Source organism: Amphiura filiformis, chromosome 13 (genome assembly GCF_039555335.1).
Source record: "Amphiura filiformis chromosome 13, Afil_fr2py, whole genome shotgun sequence".
In the NCBI taxonomy this organism is placed as follows: Eukaryota; Metazoa; Echinodermata; class Ophiuroidea; order Amphilepidida; family Amphiuridae; genus Amphiura; species Amphiura filiformis.
In genome coordinates, this window is record NC_092640.1 from 40,684,522 (window position 1) to 40,704,227 (window position 19,706).

General features: G+C 36.9%; 2 protein-coding genes across 2 annotated transcripts in view; both read right to left on the reverse strand.

Annotated features, from left to right (window-relative positions):
- LOC140167663 (uncharacterized) overlaps positions 1 to 4,745 on the reverse strand; it is a 57,207-nt gene extending 52,462 nt beyond the window's left edge. Inside the window, 4 exon segments of the mRNA XM_072190961.1 lie at positions 1,518 to 1,628; positions 3,293 to 3,523; positions 3,848 to 3,952; positions 4,712 to 4,745. Coding sequence (XP_072047062.1) covers positions 1,518 to 1,628; positions 3,293 to 3,523; positions 3,848 to 3,952; positions 4,712 to 4,745 — 481 coding nt within the window.
- Positions 4,746 to 7,111: 2,366 nt separating this feature from the next.
- Positions 7,112 to 19,694, reverse strand: LOC140167664 (chymotrypsinogen B-like). Its single transcript, XM_072190962.1, has 7 exons — positions 19,526 to 19,694; positions 18,381 to 18,564; positions 15,982 to 16,253; positions 15,581 to 15,732; positions 12,514 to 12,676; positions 10,616 to 10,735; positions 7,112 to 7,518 (listed from the first exon to the last, which is right to left on the reverse strand). The coding sequence occupies exons 1-7, from the start codon at positions 19,692 to 19,694 to the stop codon at positions 7,112 to 7,114; spliced, it is 1,467 nt and encodes a 488-aa protein (XP_072047063.1).
- Positions 19,695 to 19,706: the final 12 nt, after the last annotated feature.

The following is a 19,706-nucleotide window of genomic DNA, read 5'->3' on the forward strand; positions in this document are numbered from 1 at the left end:
CATTCTCAATACGAAGAATGTCCTCCTGATATCAAATAATTTTGATTTTTTTAAATTCCCAATATAATACACATTTTATGACAAATCATTAAAATTGATATTTTTGATATTTAACAGTACTCAAGTAAACTTTATAAATCTGATGATTTATACTTGAAGTGTATGTAGGTGGGATGAAAAGCCGACGATCAATTGAAAATGTTGACCTTTCAGTTATTGAAAATATGGATTTTTTCCCAAAACACCAAAAAAATTTGGTCTTTTGGGGAAAAAATCCATATCTTCAATATGAAAGGTCAAAATGTTCAATTGATCGTCGGCTTTTCCTCCCAGCTACATACACTTTAAGAATATATCATTAGATTCATAAAATTTACTTCGAGGACTGTTATATAATCAAAAATGTGAAAAATATCAAATTAATTTTAATAATTTGTCATAAAATTTGTATTATATCTCTGGCCTATATATCACTTAGGGCGATTGCGTCATCACACCATGTGGGATGCATGCACGAACAGCGCATACCGTATCAAGTAGTATTTTGTAGTATACAGGAGGGTTAGGGTTAAGGTACTATAAGTGATATCAGTGAAAAAGTAAAAAAATAGAATTTGTAGGAATAGTTTTAAAGAGAAGGATAAGTCAATAATAAAAAAAACCAGACTGCTCCAACATTGACTAAAATGTGACATTTTGCCCTAATAGATCGTTTTCGTTCTTATCACTTATAAGGTATATACACATGAATAAAATGAAAACCTATTATAAATATTTAATTTACTAAGTGAAACAAGGCTGTATAAAACCTAATTTTGTTTTGAAAAGTGAAAATCCCAGAATTTCCCCAAATTGGTTTTTTTTATCCTTATTATGTTATTAAAATGAAAGACCACTCAAATGGTAGACCTTATTCTTCCCGTTCATTTGATACATTTGTGATTGCTGTGCTTAGAATTGTCTTATCAGATGCAAAAGCGAGTTTTCGAAAAAATACATTTTAACATGGAATTACCCACATTTGACGTTTTTGTCAAACGACTAAATCTGCAAGAAAGCTTTTGCACACATAGTCTTAGCTTACTGATGGTATAAAAAGGGTTGTTTTCTTGAGTAACGTTATGATTTTGTCAACACATTTTAGGGGCTGTGCAATAATTGTGAGCCCTATAGTGGGAGGTTGAATTGGAGAGGCAAGACATTTTTAGGGAGCAAAAAAAAGAGGGGGAGATATAAGACATGAACATCATGTGGTATTACAAGGTTCTAGAAAGCTTGACATATTAAATCTTTGTTAAACATTAATATGCAACATTAAATTTCCCCAAATTGTTTTTTTTTTATCCTTATTAAAATGAAAGACCACTCAAATGGTAGACCTTATTCTTCCTGTTCATTTGATACATTTGTGATTGCTGTGCTTAGAATTGTCTTGTCAGATGCAAAAGCGAGTTTTCGAAAAAATACATTTTATCTGGAATAGTCCATTGTGGTGTTTTTACATGAGTATAACTTACTGCAATTTGCAAGAAGGCTTTCATCACTTCTATCCTGACAGTCAATGTTGCCATCACAAAACATTGACTCATCAATCACTTCAAGTTGATTTCCAGGACACACTACCAAGCCTAAAATGATGTAAAAGATGAAATGCAACACATTTAATAAGGAATTTGTAAATCACTCATTGATGAAAAGCATTTTGATTGATTGTGGTTGAATAAATTCATCAGGATCGGTAGAGTAAACTCAGTAACCAAAGTTTTTGATGAGTTTCTAGAACTGGGTTCAAGAAAATCCCCAGATGGAAAATCAACTGGCAACACCAAGACCTACGCTGGAGATACATCTAGTGTCGGTTGCCAGTAGGAATCACTCATCATCAAGTGTTGATAAAGGCAACAGTGTTGCTGAAACGTACACAAAGTAAGTGCAATTTCTGGATCAGATATCAAGAATTTGGTTACTGGATTTTGATTATTTTGTATCTGTTTGTCTGTGCACGTACCTACTTTCTTTTTCATCCATAGTATTATACTTGATGATATTGATAACAATGTTGATGACTTTTGCATACATTTGATAAATTTGAATTATTAATTAACATAGCATTTACAGAAATATTAATACACAATATTACAAAATAAATGAAGACAAATTTGACCTAGCAAGCTAGCTAATTCTAAGCTAAGAACAATAACAACTACATCATCAATACCAACACCAAAACCAAGAAGAAGAAGAAGAAGAACAACAACAACAACAACAACAACAACAACAACAACAACAACAACAACAACAACAACAACAACAACAAGACAATAATAATAAAAAGAACAACAATAACAATATCTATCTATACTAATAAAATAATAAGCGGTCTCTATCTGTCTATCTATCTGTCTGTCCGGCTATGCGTTTCGCCGCGCTTTGACGCGTCGCGCTGAAATTTCGGATATAGATAGGTATTGGAAAAAGCATGTTGGCCATGTGGTTTTGAAGGTCATCGGAGGTCAAGGTCAAAGGTCAAAATTTCAAACTTTGTCCGATCGGGCTCAAACTTGGTGGGTGGAATCCATCATACGAGGGGAATGGAATATATGTTGGAAATAAAATCGAGGTCAACCGAGGTCAAAGGTCATTACGGAGGGGTCAAATTTCAAACTTTCTCCGATCGGGTTCAAACTTGGTGGGTCGAAACCTTCGTATGAGGGGAGCATGAAAAACATTATATGGAGGTCATCCGAGGTCAAAGGTCAAAGGTCATGGATTTCAAACTTTGTCCTATCGGGTTCAAACTTGGTGGGTGCAATCCTTGATACGAGGGAATATATGCATAAAACAAAATTGAGGTCAACTGAGGTCAAAGGTCATGCAGGAGCTAAATTTAAACTTTGCCCTACTGGGCTTAAACTTGATAGGTGGAATCCTTCAGATGACTGAGGGGAGCATGAAAAAATTGCACCAAGGTCATCCAAGTTCAAAGGTCATCTGGGGTCAAACAGTGTCGCTATCATGCCAGTGCTCTCACAGCATCTGGGCTCTCATAGCCGCAGGTGCACTAGTTAATAATAAATAAGAAGAAGAAAAAGAAGAAGCATTGCTGTTTTGTACAAAATAATTCATGTTAGATTCAGCCTATTATTACATGTTATATTTTAACCAAGTATTACCATCAGCATTTATATTTGTTAAACAAATATGAAAGCCAAGTTGCGTTACAACTTCATCTGTGTAGAATTCAAAATAGAGGGCACTTCCATCAACAGGTGACAAAACATCCAAATTAGGCAGGGAGGTGCGGTGTATCCTAAAAGTCTTCCATTCTGTGCTGTTCCAATGTACAGGTAATCATATCCTCTTTCTATATAGAAGTCTATAAACTGCACCAGTATTCTGCCACCTTCCTGGCACTGTACAGTCCAGAAGCATCGCATGTTATTCATGTAATTATTAGGGTAGCCATAGGACATCAAATCAAACTTGGCATCTATTGGTATGATGATTTCAGGCTCTGGACAAACTACATTAAAGACAATGAAAAATGTACAATAAATTTTATCAAATAATGTAAAACAGGAATGTAGGTGGATTTATTTTGGGGAGGTACTGTTTTAAGCGAAAGTGAATATTGTCAACCGATATCGAACATGGAATTATGCAGTGCTGTGATTGGCTGCTAGCATACCATCTACCGATAGTCAGGAACAGTCAACAACAGTATTTTAATACTTTTAATATTTAATAACCCTACCCAGTTAGCAACTGTTGATATCAAGTGTGTACTTGGTGTGTAAAAGGATTTTTTTTTCTTGACACTTTAGGAGGCTTTTGCCTCTATACTTACAACAATCCATTGGTTCATCACTCCTATCACTACAATGAAATATGCCATCACATATCAAATCCTCACTACCCAAAATCTCCCATCCATTGTCACAGAATATATAATCTGAAGAGGTTAAAAAGAACAGTTTTTATATTGCAACTTCACCAATTAACATTTCATTGATCACAGTAATATGTCATTCTCACCAGCCATTCACAGGATTCACACTGAAATTTACCTGTCATTCACTAGTATCAAACTTAAGGAATACTTTCCAGTGCTATTTTTTTATTTTTTTATTATTCGTTTATTATTCAGGAAATTCCATCAATACAAATGTACTGGTCTCCCTGGAAGACCTGATTTTATATATAAATGTAAATACACTCCTCAAAGGAATTAAAGGATCAGTTGAATATAATCAGCATTTTTGAAAACATTGGATATGATAATATTATTGATAATTGTGCTTGATCTTTCATTAAATAACTTGTTCCCTAAGTTGTAAACAAAATTCACTCATTACAAATATCCGCTATTACCCACATCTTGATGGGAGGGGGAAAATGGAGACTAAAATTTCGGTTTTGAAGCCATTTTTCAAACATCAAGTTCAAAGCACATATTGAGATGGGTTTGTGTATGTGAAGTGTGTTTGGGTCCATACGTCACATTAGTGGGTATAAGATGCCCTCAATGTTTCCCCGGGGGTGGAGAAGTCATTAATGTAACCGCACAAAAGCTGATCTCCGCCCATCCTCACATATCTGAGAGTAGGGGTCATATTTGAGCTCCCTTAATACTGCAACATAATGCATGAATGAATACTCTATTATGTTTTGTCGTTCTGTGCCATTTAATGATCACGATTAAGACCCCTACCCTCAAAGAAACGAGGAAGGGGTTGGGTGGTCATCTTTTGTGCGGTTACATTAATGACTTTCCCCACCGCGGGGATATATTGGGGGCATCTTATACCCACTAATGTGACGTATAGACCCACACACATGTCACATACACCATCCCACCCCAATATGTGACTTGACCTTGACTGTAATGACGTTTGAAAACTTCCTTCAAAATCAAAATTTTGGCCTCCATTTTCCTCCCTCCCCTCACGATGTGGTTGATGGCGGATATTTGTAATGAGTGAATTTTGTCTGCAGCTTAGGGAGCAAGTGATGTAATGAAAGATCAAGCACAATTATCAATAATATTATCATCATATCCAATGTTTTCAAAATGCTGATTATAACTCCTTTGAGGAGTGTATATATACATGAACATGATAATAACAATAGAAGAAATACATATTGCACAAAACAAAAGAACCAAACATCACACAAAACAAAATCCAATAATGTTTAGCTCTAATTATTATACAAAACTTACAGACCAATTGCACTTTAAAATTTATCCAAACTCATTTAATTAAAATTGATACGAAGATTGGGAGGAAGCTTGTTCCAAGCAACTCAAGATCTGTAAACTTAAAGGAAAGTTTTCTTTCCAGAAGAGGTTTTCCATATTGGAACAACCAAACTGTCTTGAGATTGACCCCTTGAACATTTGGAATGTGTAGAATGAGTGAAAGTAAAATTTGAAGAAAGATACTCAGGAGCAATATGTGTGAGACATTTAAAACTCCAGGCCTTTCATCATATAGTCTACTGAAATTCTGATATCTGCCCATTAAGTAAAATCTGGACACTATGTATGACAAAGCATTTGAAGTAGCAGGTGTCAAAGTGGAGTGATCTACCTGCGTAGTTTTGTTACCTACAATGTATTTTTGTTGTTAGCACGGTGATCTAAATAAAATAGTGCTTTATCAATTCTTGATGTTTTACAGGGCGAGTCAAAAAAAAGTGTAATAGAGCAAAGAATCGATATTTATGTAAGAACCAAGTTGAACTTTACCATTATTGAAAGTTTCTATAAATGCCGCACTCAATAGTCACCTTCTGGGTAAAAAAGTGAATCGCGACTACCGTTTAATTTTTATGAGTCCTTTTGCTGCGATACCCAATTTCATTGTCCATGAGGTACCATGTTTTTGAGTGAGTGCACACAATGCACAATAAAGGCACCAGCTCTGAAACTGACTTTAAATAAGGTTGATTTTCTGCATTATTTTAATTTCTTTTGAAAAGCCCGGCTACAAATTTGTATGTTTTTGATAGAGAATAAACATCTTTAACCCTAACACTGGACCCTGCTTTTTGGGATCGGAAGTCAAAGAAGATCCGAAAAAGTCAAGGAGAAGAAGAATTTTTGACTTGGCACCCCCGGGATTCGAACCTTTGACCCCGCGCATGCCAACCACACGATCACGGACCGGTAGCTACACGGGTTATTGCTGCCCGGCCCGTGCGCATATAACACTTAGGGTGAGTGCGTCATCGCAGACCCTGGGATTCATGCATGCGCAGAATTTTTCATCGTAAGATTTTTGGGTGTTAGGGTTAACATAGGCTCTAATCTGGAAAAATACATCTTAGTTAACCCTAACACTGGACCCTGCTTTTTGGGATCGGAAGTCAAAGAAGATCCGAAAAAGTCAAGGAGAAGAAGAATTTTTGACTTGGCACCCCTGGGATTCGAACCTTTGACCCCTCGCATGCCAACCACACGATCACGGACGGTAGCTACATCGGGTTATTGCTGCCCAGCCAGCAATTCCGTGCGCGATATAACACTTAGGCTGATTAAGCGCCATCGCAGACCCTGGGATTCATGCATGCGCAGAATTTTGCTGCCCGGCCAGCAATTCCGTGCGCATATAACACTTAGGCTGATTGCGTCATCGCAGACCCTGGGATTCATGCATGCGCAGAATTTTTCATCGTAAGATTTTGTAAGATTTTTGGGTGTTAGGGTTAATTAAAGTCAAGGTAAAATGAAAATAACAACAAATAATTGTTTCTTCTTCTCAAACAAGATCAAGGGCAATAACACTTTGGATGCTATATTTCATTTCAATGCCAATGAGAATAAGAAAATGTCAGTTGTTTCAAATATACCTTACACAGAGTGGGCTGATATTCAAATTTTAGATGTCTCTTGGACAAACATGAAAATTGGGTATCACTATAAAATGTGCCATAAAAACAAAACAGCAACTGCTAATTTCTTGATTTTTTCACAAAAGGACACTAATGGATATATCATTTATAATATGTTTTAAAAGCTAAAAGGTTGAACTCACCCTGTAGTATGCTAATGTTGCATACTTGTTTGACAAATAAGAAGGATGTTGTACACTTCCACTCACCTGTGTCATTAGTTAGTATATTCAGATAGCTGCATGTAAAATCCTCTCTGAGGATAAGCATAACTGCGAACCTCAAAAGTGATGACTATCATATCAGTTCCATTAGGCGATATCATATCAAGTGGCAGACTACTTCCTGTTAGTGCCACTTCTCTCCAATTTGCTTCATCACGTCCAAAATATAAGTAAGCACCATATGTATCTATGGAGAAATCCACAAAGTGGATGTAAATGCTGCTTCCAGTTACAACTTCAAACCCCTGAAATTCGCCGGGACCAGATGAGGTACTTACAAACCACTGGCAGATGAGGTCTCTCTCATAACTTGTGATGTAATTGGATGGGTAGTTTTTTGATGTTAGGTTGAATACCATGCCATTATCAGGTAAAGTTATAATAGGCTCAATTCCACAATCTGCAAAATGAAAATATTGCATGAAACGAAAATGAACAATGAACACTTTTAATTGTCATGTTTGAATTTTTTTTGCTCATGTTGAATCATTCATATCATGAAGTGGGAAGTTTATACTTTTTTATCTTACTAGTGCACCTGCAGCTGTAATGGCCCTGTAGCTATTAGGGCACCAGGTGGATGATAGAGATACTGCTTGACCCCTGATGACCCTTTTGAGTTTATAACATGTGGGCCTGTAGCTGTAATGGCCCTTTAGCTATTATTGGGGTATGTGGGTGCTTATTGGGGTATGTGGGCGCTTATTGGGGTATGTGGGCGCTTATTGGGGTATGTGGGTGCTTTTTGGGGTATGTAGGCGCTTATTGGGTATGGGCGCTTATTGGGTATGGGCGCTTATTGGGTATGGGCGCTTATTGGGTATGGGCACTTATTGGGGTATGGGCGCTTATTGGGGTATGGGCGCTAATTGGGGTATGGGCGCTTATTGGGTATAGGCGCTTATTGGGGTATGGGCGCTTATTGGGTATGGGCACTTATTGGGGTATGGGCACTTATTGGGGTATGGGCGCTAATTGGGGTATGGGCGCTTATTGGGTATAGGCGCTTATTGGGGTATGGGCGCTTATGGGCGCTTATTGGGGTATGGGCGCTTATTGGGGTATGGGCGCTTATTGGGGTATGGGCTTAAATCATTTTCAGCAAGTTTGGGTCCGATTGGACAACGTTTGAAATTTCAAAATCATTTGCAGCAATGCATTCTGGGTAGACATTACAGTGCATTTCAAATTGGGCAAATAGCCAAAAGCTGGATGAAACATGTCCAGAGTTGCCCAGTACACATATTTGTATCCACTTGCTGCTGCTTTTGCTATCCAGTTGGGGTGTTTTTTCCCCTTAGATGACCTTTGAGCTCGAGGGGGCCCTTCGAAAACCACCCGGTCAACATGCTTTTCCCGTTACCTATCCATATCCAAAATTTTGGCTCGATGCGTCAAAGCGCGGCGGAACACATAGCCGGACAGACAGACAGATAGATAGATAGACAGATAGAGACCGCTTATTATTTTATTAGTACTAGTGCACCTGCAATGGCCATGTAGCTATTAGGGCACCAGCTGCATGATAGAGATACTGCTTGACCCCTGATAACCCTTTTTGACTTTATGACATGTTCCTGACATATCAATGATTCTTTTTACCATGTTCAAATGGGCATACTCTAACATTTGATCCCATATGACCTTTGACCTCGATTTGATTTTGTTCATGCTCCCGTGATATAAAGAATACTTTTAGCCAGAATGGGCGAAGTTTGAAATATTGACCCTGGATGATCTTTGACCTTGGTTGCCCTCAATTGTATTTTGCGCATATATTTCCCTCATATCAAGGATTCCACCCACTAAGTTTGAGCCCGATAGGACAAAGTTTGAAATCCATGACCTTTGACCTTTAACCTCGGATGACCTCGATATAATGTTTTCATGCTCCCCTCATACGAAGGTTTCACCCACCAAGTTTGAGCCCGATTGGACAAAGTTTGAAATTTGACCCCTCCGTAATGACCTTTGACCTCGATTTTATTTCGGGCATATATTCCCCTCGTATCAAGGATCCCAGCCACCAAGTTTGGGCCCGATCGGACAAAGTTTGTAATTTTGACCTTTGACCTTGACCTCCGATGACCTTCAACACTACCCAGTAAACAGCGCCCACCTGGTACCCATTATATGTCTGAAATATCGGAACCATGCGTCGAAACGTGGCAAAACGCATAGCCGGACAGACAGACACACAGACACACACACATCTAACGGCTATTATTTTAGTAGTACTAGTGCACCTGCAGCTGTAATGGCCATGTAGCTATTAGGGCACCAGCTGCATGATAGAGATACTGCTTGACCCCTGATGACCCTTTTTGACTTTATGACATGTTCCTGACATATCAATGATTCTTTTTACCATGTTCAAGCCCAAATGGGCATACTCTAACATTTGACCCCATATGACCTTTGACCTCGGTTTGATTTTGTTCATGCTCCCGTGATATAAAGAATACTTTTAGCCAGAATGGGCAAAGTTTGAAATTTTGACCCTAGATGAACTTTGACCTTGGTTGACCTCAATTTTATTTTGCGCATATATTTCCCTCATATCAAGGATTCCACCCACCAAGTTTGAGCCCGATAGGACAAAGTTTGAAATTCATGACCTTTGACCTTTAACCTCGGATGACATCCATATGTTTTTCATGCTCCCCTCATACGAAGGTTTCTACCCACCAAGTTTGAGCCCGATTGGACAAAGTTTGAAATTTGACCCCTCCGTAATGACATTTGACCTCTGTTGACCTCGATTTCATTTCGCGCATATATTTCCCTTGTATCAAGGATTCCACCCACCAAGTTTGAGCCCGATCGGACAAAGTTTGAAATTTTGACCTTTGACCTCTGATGACCTTTAAACCCACGCGGTTAACATGCTTTTCCCGGTAAATGTAATGATGATAAGTATATAAACACATTTCTAAAATTTTAAACTGACTTTCAGCACAAAAATTCAACCTTGAATTTTCAATGCGTGACAAACTCATCTTCAACGGAAGAAGTCCTATGTTGTGATGGACTTGCCCTTTTGTTTAAACTTTTAGAAATTGTTTATCACCAGCACGTATGAACTTACATTCGAGTATATAAGTATATATTTTCAGAAAGGAAAATTAGCATTTTTTGAGAAAATCACAAAATTTGATTTAATCTTACTGCTTCAAGGAAGGCATGTATGGACTATAGACCGTATCGAATAAACTCAAGCGGAACGGTATAACAATTGAAATGGCAGCCACGTTGGTTCTAAGTTTTAAGTGACAGAGGGACAGGTGTCTAGTTCGATTCCAAAACCATTCATACCTATCACATGTTTTATTGTATTAACGTGCGAATTGCCCTGTGGTACCTTATGGTGGACAGAATTGTATTTCAATGACGAGTGGCGTAGTATTCGATAGGGTCTATACTACCATTCCACTTTAATGCATACTAGGGTCTATAATTAAATAAACTTATAATACAAGCTCAAATAATAAACTTACAGTCACAATCCAGTTCATCGCTACCATCTGCACACTGTGTTACAAAGTCACATTGATCCCAGCAACTTGGTGTGCATGTTCCATCTGCACATTGAAATTGATCCGGTCTACATAATCCAGCTGTAAAGAGGACATATAATAAATGCGTCATTAGGCAAAGAAAAGCAATATTTTGTCAAAACTTTTTTTTTTTTATTTTATTGTTTACAGAGCTGGCTATAAATGTACAAATGTACAAAACTATAGCTAGAATATTATGAGGTAGATGACCATTTTAAAACAATACATTGCTCAGCATTAAAAGGGCAGGGCTGTCAACTCTCACGCATTGGCTGTGAGTCTCACGCATTGGGACACTTTCGCACGGTCTCACACCAAGGTAGTATAATCTCACGCCTAGGTAGTAAATATCACGCAAAAAGCTGGAAAATGAGTAAAATCTCACGCATAGTCATGAATAATTTGTTGCCGTGGCTCAAATAATCATGGTACAAAATGAACATTGGAGTCGGTAAATTCCGGTACGCCTCTGTCTCACGCTAAGCAATTCCAAAAAGTTGACAGCCCTAAAAAGGCTCTATCAATGATTTTCTAAATCAGAAAATAAACAAAATCATGTCTTTGGAATGGCAATGTGTGTTTAAGACCCAGTCCTCACTAGCATTTTTTTGTCATTGTGTCATTATTTCCTGATTATGAAACAATTGTAATAAATGAGCGATGAGAGCGTTCACATGATCAGCACCTCTTTATTGTGTCATAATCACTTCTGGTTATACACAGTCACACGCCACAGCAATTACTAAGTCCATTTGAATACATGATTTCAAAACCCACCAAAGTCCATGGGAAGTGATTTTGAGAAAAAAACCTGTGTATCGTTTTAATTCCTTCAGTTAGATTTACCTGGTCAATATGGAAAATTTTACGTGCAAATGAGTGGGTTAAACTGTATTAGGTATGACGATTAGCATTTCAGGAACTTCGTGGGGTTCATTTTAAATGCTGGACTTGGGTGGTTTTTTAAATCATATACAAAGGCAACAATGTTGGAATGAGATTACCACTAGTAAGATAATACAAAATAAAGCACACATGTATGTATAATGTTGATAAGCATACTGCCATGTAATATAAACCACACACTTTCCTTGATTAAGCCCTTTTTTTTTCCAAAGTCACTCTCTAGCAATGAATGTGTTACAAGTGGACTACAATAATGTACTGGATTTCAATCAATGTGTTTCAAGAATCAAATCCTGGACTTGGGTGGTTCTTTCATATATGCTATTTTTCACATGCTCAATAGACACAGGATGAATTTGAGTTGTTCTTTCATATATATAACAGGCCTATGTATAGCAACAATTTCCCATGCTTAACTCAATTTGGCCAAAGTATGGACTTGGGTGGGTTTTGTATTCATATATTCATTTATAAGTAAACATGATACAACAACAAAGCTACTTTTCATCACCAATTACGACATGATTATGCTACGAACCGGCCAAATGATGAAAATTTTCATCATTCGATGTTGCAATTGAAGTTGACCCCCCCACACACACACAAAATACCACAAATTTTCACATTAAACAACACAATACAAACACTGGCACTACTAAAACAGCTAGGCAACTAGCATGGCAATGAATAAAATGGTTAAATACATTGCATAGTTGAGGTATTTATCTGCAGATTTAGTAAAAATGATCACATTATTAGGATGCAATGGCACATATCACATTTTTCTTATATTTGTGTTACAAATAATGAACTGCGCTACTCTGAGATCATAAATTCTGCAAAATGGAAAGCTCCGGTAAACTCAAATAATATACTGGGAGATTGAATTGATTTTTTTAATGTACAACATTTAGTTGTTTCTGTGAACTTACTGCCTCCAGTAATAGTGTCCTGTATAAAGTATTGAAGCCATGCTACTCTTGCATAGACCCCTGGCTGTCTGTCTACAGCACATCCATAACCCCAGCTGGTTATCCCAACAAGATGCCATAAACCATTGCCATCTTCACAAACAAGAGGACCACCGCTATCACCCTGTTAAACCAAAGATACATCACAAACAGTGTTAGAGGAAACGGACCAAATAAATATAGGATAGGCTTAAAGGGTGTAAATATAGTTGAAATTAATTCACCACACTGAATAAAGACTGTAATCATGTACGTTCTGCTGACATTTGCAGACCTGCCAACCTACTGAAGTCAGAAAGAGGGACATTGAGGCCAAAACCTTGTACATGTACATGTACACAAACCAGGTACCAACAAATTCAAAGACTTGAGGTGTGCAATACTTTCAGAATTCAGGAAGGTTTTGCAAGTCTAAAATATTTTAAAGTTTAATTTGCATCATTTTCTGCTGTTCTTACAATTAAATTTGAAATCACTGAAATTTTCAGAAAGCGTAACTGCATGTCCCTCTTTTTTACTTTGGAAAACCCCAAATGAGGGACAATCCCTCAAAATGAGGGACAGTTGGTAGGTCTACTTTTGATCATAGTCTGCTAATAATCTGACATCAGCTGAAAACACTCCTACCTACAGATCTAGGAAACTGACATTATATTGGGATAAAAAAATGGGTGGCCTGAAAATCAAATGCAAAATGAGTTCTTCAAATTCTTATTTTTTGAGTTGGGATTTATGGCAACATTCTTCAATTCACAAATAAAATGTCAGATCAGTGCAGAGTATGTTAGATATTAAAAAAATTATGATTTTCGTAGGATTTAATGATTTCATATTCCTTGTAAACAAAAATGTAGGAGAAAAATATATATGAAAATATATTTTTTTCTAGATTTCTCAAATAAATGTGGTCAACTTGCTACCAAACACAAAAAGTACACAGCCTACAGAAAACAAACAAGTTTTTTTTTTGTCTAAAAGCATTGCATACTAGATATACATTAACAGCCTAAGAAACCAAATCATATTTTTCACCCCATGCAAAATTAAAGCAAGGTGTTCTAGTAATTTCAAATGAACAAAATATCAATGGACCACTCCTGGAAAAGAATAATTTACAATCAAAGTATTGACCTTGAGAATCCTATGTCGATAATTCACAGATAATTATATATATTTTTTATGGTACCTTTAAAGGTCCTTGACCCTATTGACCGCCTCATTCCCATTATTCCTCATCAATTTTAGTATCAGCTCATATTATTCTCATTACCCCAGTAAAAACTATTTAACACCCACGGTATGTTTCGATTAGACATGGTGTGAACAAAAATGTGGTGAACTGTACGTGGTAACCACACCAGAAGTGTATGTACAGCATATCCCAAAAGTAACTTAAGATTGTGAATTGGACATATATCTCAAATATTTCCTACTTCATACCAAAATGGAGAACATATTCATCTAGATTGATCTTTTAGAATTATTCTGATACCAAAAACAGCATTATTGATGACCCTTTGACCTTACTGTGCGACTGTACATATGTGTGTATCAAACCCACAAAAGCAAGCTCATGTGTTCTTTGTTCAAGAACATGAATGATGTGCTTCCCTGAACAATAGAGTTGGTTCACTCACTGCAAGCACGCTACATTTAGGTATGAACATTAATGGATTACATGGCTTAGCGTAAGCGTGACTGCTGTTTTAGATTATAATTAGGATATATTGACAATATTAAACTTTACTTTAAAACAGTTGATGTGAAGATGAATTTCCTATAGATCAACGGATTCAGGTCGTATGGTTCTTTGCCGAGACAAAGTCGGACAAACTCACTGAAGCAATATTTAGGGAACAGTTTAATGTAAATACAATCCAGCAACTAGTGCTGAAATTCCTATCAACTGGATCTGTTCATGATCTACTTCGGGCAGGACGTGGAAGAACAGGAAGATAGGCTACAAACATTGATGTCATACGAAGAGCGGTGGCGAAAAGCCCAAGGTGATCAGTACGTCGACTTTCAATGGAGAACAACGTACCGCGTACAACTGTTCATCGAATCCTCAGAAAAGATCTTAAGTAGTTTCCATATAAAACCCAGATATTACAGAAAATGAAGATTACGCATTGAAAACAAACAAACAAACAATCAAACAAACACAGCCAAATTAAACAAAACATATTTTAAAATGATAACACGTTATATTGTGATCACGTCTCAAATGACGAGACTTATTTTGCGTTTATAAAAGTGGGTTTTACGGTACGGTAGATATCCATTAATTTCATGCCAAAGGGTCATGACCACATAGAATCATAACATTTCTAAAAGAATTATCTACATACTGTGCAATTTTTGTAACAACACTATTAACCCAACGCAAGTTATGGCAAATTCACAATGTTAGGGAACTTTTGGGACACCCGGTACTATACCGGTACATTGGTATACATGTTTTTGCTTCTCATATCAAAACAGGGACAGTCTCAAAACCACTGGAGCAATATAATTCAAAATTTGGAAACACATTTTCAGGTGTGCGTCCTTGTTTGCAGGTCTATATTCACACACACACAAAAAATAGAGTTGCATCATATAATTACTTAATGACATGGCAAATACACCAAGCTCACATCATCCTTTTCTCCAATCATGACAATTAAAATAGGGACGGCGGTACCAGACAGGTCGTCCAAAGATAGATTTTTTTTTTCATTTTCAGCCTATTTTACAAGTTGACCTCAAATGACCTCTGACCTCAGTGTGTGACCTTGGATATCACCTATACATAATAGTACCCATAATGCAGCTATGAACCAAGTTTGATTGAAACAGGATTTTAACTGTTCATATGAGACCAAATTTTAACCAAAAGCCTGACACAATTGTTGACACACACACCCCCACACCCCGACGGACACCCCGACCGAAGGACACACACCCCGACACACAACTTGTGATGCCATAAGGTCTTTTTCCTCTGGACGACCTAAAATGACTGCAGCTAGAGACATATACATACCTGACATGTATCATTTCCTACAATGCCAGCACAGATCATTTCATCTGTAATTCTAGAACCATAATTGAAATCAGCGCTTCTGCAGTGTTCTGATGATATCAGTGGTACACTCACTTGCTGGAGACCGTCTGGTCCATAATAATAATAATCACCTGTAAAGGTATTAATTCAAGTTAAAAATAGAAGTATGACTTCATTCATGTTATAAAACAGTTTATAAGTGAAGAAACTATTTAAATATTTATTCCGGATGGCAAAATTTGTGAAAGAAACAAATTCTCTTAATTTTCCAAAATTAGGTTCGGTATTCTTTTGTACAGTAAAAAACACCCACATTGTTCCTTCTCCTGAACCAGGAATATCTAGAACTCAAAAGACTCCACAATACAAACACCAATTACCTTCAAGCGTTCGTCCCCAACCAGCTGCCATGCAATTTGTATATGTAGAAAGTTCATTTAAATCAGTAGCCACACATGCTGGTCTAACATAGTCAGAGAATTCAACAGGACTTTCCAATTGCAAAAGTGCTATGTCATTTCGGTCATCAAAATAGGTATATGCGGGATGAATTATCACTCTAGTCACATTCCTTTCTTGCTCGTATGGAAGGTTTTCACTTTGCTTGAGAACACCAAACCTAGCCGTTAATCCAAATGTAGAACCACTTTCTCTGAAGGTGAGAAAAATTTATCAGTAGAAAAGATTATATATCATTTTTAAAGCCAAAAAAAAAAAAAAAACCAACAAAGCTAAAAATCCAAAAATCAATTTGCCCGAAAAACCCTCACTACCAAAATCAAACTATCCAGTACTGCAGAGTGCATTAGGTATGCAGAAAAACAGGAGTGCATGTTTGTACTTCCCCTCAGATCATCCACGTTGTATTTTGTTAGGTATGATCATCAAATTTTCAAGTAGGATATTTCACATTGAAATTGTTTTGTTTAGAGAGTGATTATTAATTAACTTATAAAATGAGGGGTCAACCATGTCTGTAGGAAAAAACAATTTTTCCAAATTCTGTGACCATCATTGACGGTACCTTAACGGTACAATAAATTACTGTACAAAAAAGCAAGTACATGCAACATTTTTCAGCACAGCGATCCATTTTACAGAAGAGATTTTATTTGAAACAAGAAATGTCATTAAAAAGACAATGCCACGGCTGAAGATCAAGTTTCATAATTTAGTTTCATGATAAGTTTCATAACCGGATGGGACATATGGGTATTTATTGGTAAAGACCACCAAGGATATACTAAGAAATACAAATACAAATTTACTCTTAAAATGTGTGCTAAATTTATTTAAATCAGAATCTTACTATAAATAGGGAAATGTTGTATGTGACTATGTATGTGAGTTATTCAAAGGCTCTATCAGTTTCGATCCAAATGTCACCAAATTCATACGGGAGATTGAAGAATATACTGAGGCGGTAATGCGAAAATTTGGTTGAAAACGGTCATGAATTGGCCTCAAAATCAATGAAAATGTAGTCGGTTGATACAACAATCAATATTCAGTTGACCTCAGATAACCTTGGAAAATTTTCCCCGCTGAAAGATGATGACACCCACCAAATTTCATTACCGTCCAACAATCCAACAGCAGACCTCAGATGACCTTGACATGACCTTGAATATGTTTGGCGCCTAATTGTGATCACATCCACCACGTTTCATGGAAATGCTCAATTGACCACATTATGACCTTGATGTCTTTAAATTGTAGGCGCTTAATTGTGATCACATCAAGCAAAGTTTCAAGACAATCTATGACTTTTTTCGCGCTTACTTCTACCATGTTTCATGACAATCCAAAAGACCACCAATAATGGGAAATGCACCCTTAAACAACAAACCAAGCATTAACTCCTATCCTAAAATTTTCTGTCAACTCTCTAATTTATAACTCCAAAATTTTCTGTCCTCATAAAATGGCTTGCATTAGATCAATTTAGGGTCTTTTAGAGCTGAAATTAAGGGTCTTTCAGTGCGCTGTTTTGGTCAAATTCAGGGGTCTGTGGGGTACTGCGCTGTCCTAAAGCTGGGGTCTCTACCCATATAACCATTGTGTCCTCCTTAGGCCATTCAACAAGCTTGTCAGATACATGCCTAGGCCTACATGTGATTAAGCTATATTATTTTATATACTATAAGTGTATGATAACTTCTGTATCAAGGTATACCATTTGACACTTTCTGACTTTCAACCTGAAATTTCTGGTGACCAAATTTCAAATTTTGTATTTTCCTATGGGGATTACACTAGAGTCCGAAGTTTACCGTTTTCTAAAATCCATTTTCCGTGTTGTAATCCGTGTTGTAAATTTTGTAAATCCATGTCATGAATAAAGCTTAAAATGTATAAACAATGATATTAATGTCACAATAAAGTGTTCAATATCGCGATCAACATGCTCGGATTGGAATATTCTTACGATAATAGGCCGACTATTACGATGTTTGTAGGGATATAGGGGGTTCATGCCTGGGTAATATACCTTGATTTTGGTATTATTAAACAGTATTTTTATCATAAAAATTGACATAAACAACTCATGATTGTTCTTAACATTTATTTCTCTTATCTTTTAACAATTTTTGTCACATCATACAAAAATGTCATTTTCCGTGTTGTACCTCCGATTCCGTGATTTTCTTCCATTTTCCGTAAAACGGAAAACTTTTGACTCTAGATTACAGTCAAGCCATTTCTGTGGTCACAAGTTGGGAGTTGAAGGAGGCCTTCTATTATAAGCAATATAATGTGGCCATATTTGTATACTTACACACAGTGGGCTGCAGTAACTGCCCATTCCTTGTTGAGCAATGTACATCCACAAAAATGGTCAGCAAATCTTTCCAATGAACCGATCCAGAGCCATGATCCAGGGGGCGCTTCTCCTCCTCCTACTATACGAATATGTGGATCGAATGCAGGACGGGTACCGCAGAAACCAGTTTCAAAGATATCTGTCAAGGTATAAATAACATGCAAGGTTATTAAAATTTTACACCTACATTGAAAAAATTTTTAAAAATAACACAAGCAAACTATAAAAAATTTTAAATGCTAGAGAGAGACATTTTTTTGCTTAATTAATTTATGAATCTGTTTTTTAAAACAGATTCATCTTGCAAAATCTTGCAAACCCAGACCATAAAGTTTTGATATATGATCTCACAAACGTGTGGCCTGTGCAAAGGGCGGTGGTGATCATTTTTTCCAAGGGGGTTAAAGCAATAATGTGTGATTTGCATACTGAAAAATTGATTCCTATTTAAATGTTAGTTTTCACTGATAGCTACTGATCGCATTGTACCCTTTTAATTTCGAGCCAAACAAATGAGGTAAACCAAAGAAAATTGGTATTTCATTCCAGCGCCTACAATGCGTGTATTTAGCACACCGATTATTATTATCATGATTATCAGGAGCTTCACGCAGCTGATGGGATTCAAACAAGACGTATAAGACGAGTAGCGATATACAGTTTATGCGTCAAGTCGACGTACAGCGCCTACAATGCGTGTATAATCTGCCAATCGTATTATTTATCATGATTGGCGGAGGTACATGCAGCTGATGGGATGTACAAACAAGATGTACTATGAATAGTGATGTGCATACAGTTTATACGGTATGTCACTGATTCAAAGATTCAATATACACAAGCAGGCGATGTATTTATTCGACACTCGATCGGTGAGCTCAGAATAAAACCTGGGATACCCAGTTTTATTATAAATGTTAAATTTGACTGTAATTAAAGCACTTCAGGCTTAGTCTCTCACAGGACATTTATATACACCAACGGCCATAACAATAGTGCAAAAAGTAGAAATTTGAGCAAATCACATGGCTTTAAGGACTTATGGAACACAAGGAGGCAAGCCATTTTTGGCATGCCATTTCAAAGGCAGATATTTATACCTCCTTCCACAACTGCACAGAAATCGTCTTCACCAACAGGCAAATCTTCACAATCTATTAATTCAGATAGAGCTGGACAAGTATCAGTAGTTTCTAGACAGAAACTCTGACACATCCTCTCCCCATCAGCATCATGTGGACAAGGTGGAAACACAATTGCACACAGCATTTTGATGGCATC